This window comes from Primulina huaijiensis, chromosome 18 (assembly GCF_012295235.1).
Source record: "Primulina huaijiensis isolate GDHJ02 chromosome 18, ASM1229523v2, whole genome shotgun sequence".
Lineage (NCBI taxonomy): Eukaryota > Viridiplantae > Streptophyta > Magnoliopsida > Lamiales > Gesneriaceae > Primulina > Primulina huaijiensis.
Genome location: NC_133323.1, coordinates 2,670,231 through 2,678,604, shown reverse-complemented (window position 1 = coordinate 2,678,604; position 8,374 = coordinate 2,670,231). Strand labels below are relative to the sequence as shown.

The 8,374-nt window shown below is 34.3% G+C and overlaps 1 protein-coding gene across 1 annotated transcript; it reads right to left on the bottom strand.

Moving 5' to 3' along the window:
* Window positions 1–346: 346 nt before the first annotated feature.
* Window positions 347–5,508, bottom strand: LOC140964813 (citrate synthase, glyoxysomal-like). Its single transcript, XM_073424759.1, has 13 exons — window positions 5,136–5,508; window positions 4,795–4,975; window positions 4,037–4,122; window positions 3,725–3,829; window positions 3,221–3,283; window positions 2,946–3,055; window positions 2,632–2,751; window positions 2,480–2,555; window positions 2,243–2,316; window positions 2,018–2,138; window positions 1,133–1,230; window positions 895–1,018; window positions 347–659 (listed from the first exon to the last, which is right to left on the bottom strand). The coding sequence occupies exons 1-13, from the start codon at window positions 5,382–5,384 to the stop codon at window positions 528–530; spliced, it is 1,539 nt and encodes a 512-aa protein (XP_073280860.1). The 5' UTR covers window positions 5,385–5,508; the 3' UTR covers window positions 347–527.
* Window positions 5,509–8,374: the final 2,866 nt, after the last annotated feature.

Below are 8,374 nucleotides of genomic sequence, written 5' to 3'. Positions count from 1 at the left end.
AATTTTAATATATATCGTATTTTATTCCAATCTTTAACAAATTTTCACACCTCAACAACTTTCCGACTTTCGTGAAAAAAAAAATAAACAATATTTTGTTTACCTTTTCCAAAGAATTGGGATAAAATATAAAAAATAATAAATTAAAAGTTAGATATTTTATTGTATATTATGTTGGCGTATGTCACAAAAATTATGATAGTTCTAAAAAACATGGCAATTTGAGTTGTTACCATTCAAGAGCATTGTATTTGAATTTTGGGGGAATCAAAATTACAATATAATTTTGGTAAAAAAATATTAATTATAATATAAGGAAAGTGATATATGAGGACATTACCGTAAAAATGGTAAGACAGAGAGCTAACTCATATTTATCTCATTCTGATTTCTGCATCCAAAACACACAAAAATCAGACCAAATCCCTTCTAATAATAAAATTATTCCCAGCTGATGGTTCCAAGTGCACCAAATTATTTTGATACTTGTTAAAAAGAGGATAATCTAATGTAGATGTGTAAAGAACCTAGGCTTCGGATCCAGACAATCGCCTCTTTGTCGCATTCGAGACGGACACTTGACCAAGTTTATCAGTTTCTGCAGACGACATCCTTTCTTTCAGTGGCATGTAATGCCGTAGCCATACTCCAGTGTACACCTTTAAGTATAAAACAAGGATCAATATCCGATGAGAAAAGGTGGATATCTACTTAGTTTTTCCCTGTTTCCCTTGTGATATTTACAGGCATGAGGTACAACGAAGCGTAAAAGCATTTCTTTCTTTTCATTTGGCTTAACTACATAATGACACAGGGACGTGATAAAGGTAAATTTAAGCTGACTTGTGAAAGCCCAGGGAAGAACTAAAAGAAAAAAGTAACGTAATAGATAACCTGCGCTGGTCTCATTATCTTTGTGTCGGGGTCATCCAAAGATTCTTTCCAGTGGGATAAATAACCAGCCATTCGAGGAATTGCAAACAAAACAGGAAAGAACTCTGTGGGAAAACCCATTGCCCTGATAAAAGTAAAGGATAATATACATCGATGCATAATTATTTAACGACGAAACAATAGATTTTGCACCTACAACACAGGAAGAATTATAAAGACGGTTAAGTTTTGTGCGTACCTATAAATTAACCCAGAATAGAAGTCAACATTGGGATACAACTTCCGCTTCACAAAATATTCGTCAGATAGGGCAGCTTTTTCCAAAGCCATGGCCACCTGAAAAGTAAATGAAATTCATAAACAAAAGAGAGGAAAAGCTACCAAAAAATAATATGCATCAACCATGCATAGATGTGTTTCATGATGTGAATATAATTTCTTCCGAATTCATGATCGGATCAATGCATAACATACAACCACAGGCTGAAGATACCACCATTATGTAATCCACGTGAATGTCCAAATTGTACATGTCAAGCTCATCTTTGTTGAAGTTAAGGTCAGGTCCAAATGCAATTCAAGAATCCACAGGGCAATCACATTAATGACATTTGCATGCATGAAAGGACAAGAGGCAAGGGGTCACGAAGTCCCATTCCATTCACCAGTGAAAAGTGCCCACCTAGGACCTGATTGGAACAGCCACCCCCCTCCTCCATGCTGATCATAATTTTGCTTTTATAACCTGACAAAGTAGGTCATTGCACCATTTGGTCCTTGGTGTGATAATCAAGAAGGTGGTGAAGTTCCTTACACATAAGGATAACATTCCAAACACTCTCATGTTATTGCATTTAAAATCGATCAGCTCAAATTTTTTTTCCCAGGAAAAAAAAAAGAGGATAAATATATCATCCTAAGTTTGATACGAAATGAATCTCAATCTTCTGTTTAGAACAAAAGAAAACATAGTTTTCAGCACTTTTAGTTTTCATTTTAGAACTCAGTATAGAATGTCAAATCGGCTGCAAATAGGTTTACCATAGGCGCAATTTCTAATGCACCACTTCCCCTTTATTTAAATAAAACCTCTGAATTCACTTTTGTAATCAACAGAACCCACCTCTATTAGAGGATCCCTGCCAACAATTGAAAATACTTCTTCAGCAAGTTTCTTGATAACCTTCGCTCGGGGATCGTAGTTTTTGTAGACACGGTGCCCGAAACCAGACATTTTACGCTTCCTGGGTTTATTTCCACAAACATGTCATTTGTAGGACTTAATCCTGCGTGGTAAAATTTGTACTTGCACGAAAAAATAACCATGGAAGGATACTAGGATACCAACCTATTTTTTACACCTTCAATGAACTCTGGTATGTTGTCAATACTTCCAATCTCACCCAGCATCTTGAGCACAGCCTATAACGTACACAAGAAAAGAGAAACCATTTAAGGGTGGCAAGTACAAATAAACATGCGACTACTACTACATATTTATTTACTTATAGAGACTTCTTTTCCCGCCCAACGAAAGGCCAAAGTTTCCGAAGAGCAGCTACAAGGGCACTAAAATACTTCGTACCTCATTAGCTCCACCATGAAGGGGACCATACAACGCTCCAACTGCTCCAGAAAGGGCTGTATACACATCAACACCACTGACCATGCAGGATAACGTTAGTTAAAAGTTGAAAGATTGATTTTCTCCATCTCAGGCAAACAAGAAGATACAACCTTGAAGCTAGGTGCCTAGCAGCAGCAGTGGAGCAATTCATTTCATGTTCTGCATGCAATACAAAAAGAATATCGAGAGCCCGAGCAAGTCGAGGATTTGGTTTATAAGTTCTGTTGCCCCTGTTCGTTGCATAATGAAAACCTCCAGTTATAAAGCATTTTAATCTTAAAAAATAAACACTTGCCAATGTATTTTTGTGTTGAAGTGAATATTCCCTTTGTTTGAAAAAGAAAGTGAAAACAGAAAGTAAATCAAATATCATGAATCCAATATATTGAAACGGTTCGGAAAGAAGGTAGAAAATAGGTCGTACAATGAATCAAGCATATATAAGAAGTTCTCTGAGTATGAAAGGTTGCCAGATGGTAGAACCGGTGGCCTACCAGCCATCCTCAAATAAGCGGCAGCAGCTATAGTTGGCGCCTGCATTGTTAGAATGTACATTTGTGATGCCACTACAAGAGGTCATGATAAATATGACAAAGAATGCAGAAACAATAGTCTCTCTCACAAGAATGACAATATCTAGTCATGAACTCGGTAACAGAGTTGTTTTTAGAACTGAAAAGTAAAGAACAAAGACATCACCTTCCCAAGTATGCGTACTATTTGTTTGTCTCTCACTTGTTTAGACTTGTATAAGTCTTGCCCCTAAACAAAATACGAAACAAATCATCCAAATTGCAGATTATTGATATAAGTTGAAAAACCATCAAGGAAATAAGATGTCTAGCAACAGGATGATGATCTACCAGACTCAAAGAGACAAAAAATGGCCACTTTTCTGAAGGATGCAAGCAGCTAAAGAACTTTAAGAAAAGGAAATGTTATGCAATCTCGATTCTAGCAACATTTCTAAAAGCCCAGAACGTCAAAAAAAAAACATTCTACGTAACCAAAAGTTAGTATCTTCAACGTGTCCATGCCATGGTATGGAAGCGGGGTCCTGGAATTCATGCTAAAAAAACCCACACTTTGAAGTAAGATTGGTTTCTCAGCTTCAACTTCCAAAACAAGGACAATTGTGCGAAACATATAATTAAAGGAGAAGTAGGGCAGTAAGAAACTAGGATTCTCAAGCTAATGGCTTACTCTTAAAGCTGGATTAGCATTTGGATGAAAGACAGAAAGAGCACTCATTGCACTGACAAGGACACCCATTGGGTGTGCATCATGGGGCATCGACTGTATGATATCCTGCAAAACATGGTGAAAATACATTGAGCAAACATACCATGTCTTTCTAACAGGAATTAGATTGAGTAACAGAGGCAAAAAATATGGGTGGTTAAATGAAAAGAGTGATTTATAAGTGATTCTCCGCCATAGATGAGCATGATAAAAAGAATTTCATAAATGTGTTGTTCTTATTGAACATTTGTGGAGGGGAAAAGACAAGCGTACCAATATCCCTTGTGGAACAGCTGAATGCTGTGAAACGGTAAATTCCCAATCTGCCAACTGACTTTCAGATGGTAAATTACCGTACACTGCCATAGAAAGGGAAATAAATTTATTATAAAAAATAATGAGTAAATGTTCAAAAGGTAATTAGTTCAAAAAAATCAGTTGCCGGTCATTGTGGCCAATTACTGGTACTAAGAATTGGAAGGTCAAATTCTGAAATTGATAAGATCGTGTACACCCAAAAGCAAGCTCAAGAATATGAGACATCTAACTCACCCCAAACGTCCAGTCCATCAAAAGGGGAATTGATCTATGGTCAATTTTTGAACAAATAAATAAAAATTTCGATTTGTACCTCGTAAAAAAGAATTTACTACACATCAATGGATGACTCATAAGAATAGTCCAACACATAACGGTGCATGTTAAGATCATGAACTTCCAAATGCTAGCTAGGATTGTCCAGGTTTATATATACAAGTTCCAGAAACTCAATCAAGCAGATGAGGCACAGAACAGTGTGACAAATGCATGCACGGATTGTGAATCAACAGGACACAGAAAATCATGCGATGCCACTTTGAGCAGACTAATTTTTCATAAAGTGAATGAAAGATGTACAAGATCTAAGTTCAAAGTTCTAAAGAATCATCCATACACACAAATTAGACAGTTTGCATACGGGGTGGAGCACAAATGTATGTCTTAAGTTGATTGCCTGATATTCAAACAACGAAGAGAATGTTAACACATACTCAAAAGATAAGCCACTTCCAGAAAGGAACTCCCCTCAGCCAGTTCCTCGATAGGATAACCCCTGTATCTAAGAACTCCTTCATCACCATCAATGTAGGAAATTGACGATCGAACCGGAGCCGTGTTAAGATATCCAGGATCATAAAGCTTGATCCCCTTATCATTGTTAAACGTCGTTATCTGTAATTTTCACTTAAATCTTTAAAAGCACTTCATTTTCATGTTACTCAAAAAAACTCCCATCACATTTATCCACGAATGAACAATCTTCAAATACCAATTGCAACTAATTATAATCGAAACACAAAAGATCACCCCGCGTAGTCCAATTCTGTATAACCTTTTTCAAGTCGGTGGCTTTGAGAGTGCCTTCTTCGGATACCTGAACCTGGTACCTTTTACCAGTACGCTGATCAATAATTTCCAGTGATCCTCTGACATCCACAGGAGGCTCCACGGCGGCGGAGCAGGTGGAAGATTCCAGGATTCCGGTTGAAACCGTGCCCGCTTTAACATTTGGAGCTGAGAGATGAGATGATAGCACTGCTAAGCGGCCTCGAGCTACCGTAGAATGATCCACGCTTCCCATTTGATTCGATTATTTGCTCTGAAATTGCCTCGCAAATCGCCTTGTGACTTGAGAAATGCAAGCTTCGTATGCAAATCATATATTTTATCGGTCATCGGGATTTGCAGCGAAATTGCTCGCTTCGGTTTATTTTATGGTTATTATTATTTTTTTTAATTCATATCATAAATTTTAGTTATTAAAGTTTGGATTTGGTATTCTGGTCCGTTTTTGTTTTGTTTTCCTTTTTTAAATTTTTATTTCGAAATTATAATTTAGTTATTCACTATTTTTTATAATTATAATATATTATTTAAATATAATCAAATCAAATTACAATATGTAATAATTTTAAATTTCTGTGTGATATTTAATATAATTTTTTAAAAATATAAATTAAATTAATTATAAAAAATATTATACAAACACAACGTTTGTCTAATGTCACCACTATATGTAAATCTTTGTCCCATCAAGAAACACGGTATAATCGTAGACAGACTCGATAGAAAAGATTGTTGAGTGAAAGTCATGTATATTTGTTTAGTTGTTCTTTTGTGAAATTGTTTCACAAATCTTTATTAGTGAGATATGTCAATCTCGTCTACATTTGCAATAATAAGTAATAGTTTTGACATAAAAATAATATTTTTTCATAAATGACATAAATAGAAGATCTGTCTTATAAAATTGACTCATGAAACTGTCTCAGAAAAGTTTTTGTGATGTTTGTAAATAAACATAGTCAATATTTAATTTATAAATTCTAAGAGTCATCTTTGTGTATTTATATAATTATTTTTCTATTATTTTTTAAAATTAAATTAAATTTTGATATACAAGAATAAGGTGTCTATTGGATCTAACTATTCTTAAGGTTAGTTTTTATACTTAATAGATGAAAAAAAAATCGATCAGAGTTATTTTTGTTATTTTATAGGGTAGTTTTGGTTTTTTATTTGCAGTGGTTTACAATGTTGCAAACTTTAATAAAAAAAACTTAAATAAAATGATCTCACGAGTCAATTTTATATGACAAATTTCCAACCGATCCAATTAATGAATAATTTGAAATTTGGATAGGACACTTCCATAAACTAAACAAACTAAGGATAACTACTAGTGATATTTTTGAAGAATTTATGGATGAAGCGAACATCTTGGGATGCACAATAACTAAGGATAACTACTGTCATTGTGCGCAGTTGGCGTGGATTGGGATTTGGATAGGACATACACTTCCATAAACTAAACAAACTTTGTTACGACAAGCAAGCAAGTCAATGTTTTTAATACCTTGACAAAGGTCCAACCCAGTCCCTTGGACCGAACTTCTACTTTTCCCCCAAGCCCATTAAATCTCTACTTCATCCCATATTAATTCCAACATCCCGATCTCACGACGTTCTGAACTCAGCTCACGTACCGCAAAATAAATTATTCCGACATTGCAATTACATTTGCCTCTTTTTTTAAAGCTAGGGGGTTTATCATAATTGGGTTTGAAAGCCGAGACAACCTACCAAACTTGGGTCGAACTTATGATTAAACATAAATTATACAACCAAAATCAGTAAATTTTTATGGAGTAAATCTCTTGTAAGAAGGTCTCACGAATCTTTATCTGTGAGACGAGTCAACCTTATCGATATTCATAACAAAAAAGTAATACTCTTAGCATAAAAAATAATATTTTTTCATGGATGACCCAAATAAGAGATATGTCTCACAAAATACGACCCGTGAAACCGTTTCACACAAGTTTTTGCCAATTTCATGTACCCAATATCTTTGTAGACTCTATTTATATTGATTTCAACGTTTTCAAATTAAAGAATATCGATCTCTAAAGATTCATTCCTCGGTGATGTTAAATTTATTATAAACTTGATTGTTTCCGTATGTATAGACATTGATCTACTAAAGGCCATAAATCACATAATTTGGATGGCCCATGTACCCAACTTTTCGTGAACTCTAATCACATTTTACATTATTCATTATGTATATCCCTCAATATTCTTCACCTTCAACAGTGACAACACTATAGGATCAGTCTTTTTCTCGTACATTAATTCCACTTTGATGATTGTGAACCAAACTACGACTAAAAACCCTTAATTTCATGTTTCTTTTGAGTTTCTTCTTTGTATTCTGGTTACTTTTTTCTTTACAACTTCGTAATCTTTTGATGGGGTACTTTGAGCATGTGTATGTATGTCTTATAGAATAAAGAATCATCACTGTTTTTTTATTGCATTTCGTGTTGGTCGATGAATAATATTGATTCGTAGGTTTCTTCCTAAAAGTGTAGCCAAAAAATGAATAATAATAATGTTTTTTTTAAAAAAAAGAAGAAGAAAGAATGAAGATCGGATTAAATTTATACTGTACTCTGCTGGGAAAAGAAATATATATAGAGAGAGAGTCCAAGCTCAAAAGTCGAGTCTATGAATCAATTTTAGAGTGTCAATAATATGTCGTGACACTCGATCGATAAACAAGACTTCCTATAAAAATTCTAACACGTCCACATCGTACCATTTTATGGTCAATATGCTCGATCCTGCAATGATGTATCTTTCTTTGTCCAAATCCAGACAACTTACTATTACAGCTGCACATAAAATCAAAACCGGTACCAAAAAAACTATGCCCGTAAATTTCATCTGCAAGTTAAAATTAAATTTAAGAAGCAATCGAAAAATAGAATGAAGAAAATGGTGAATTTGTACAAAATTTGAGGCGGGACCATGAATGAATGCAATGAGAGGATGAAGATGTAATGATGATTGTGAAAGGTGGCAATGAAATTGAATGCAAACACCATTCAATGCGTCATGCACCTTCCTTTCTCTGTCACACTTCCACCATCTTTCAGGGGATGAGGGTGATTAATTAATTAATTATTTACCTAAAAGAATTTAAAATATCAAATAAATTTATTTTTTTTAATATATAAAATCTTAATAAATAATAATAATAATAATAATAATAATAATAATAATAAT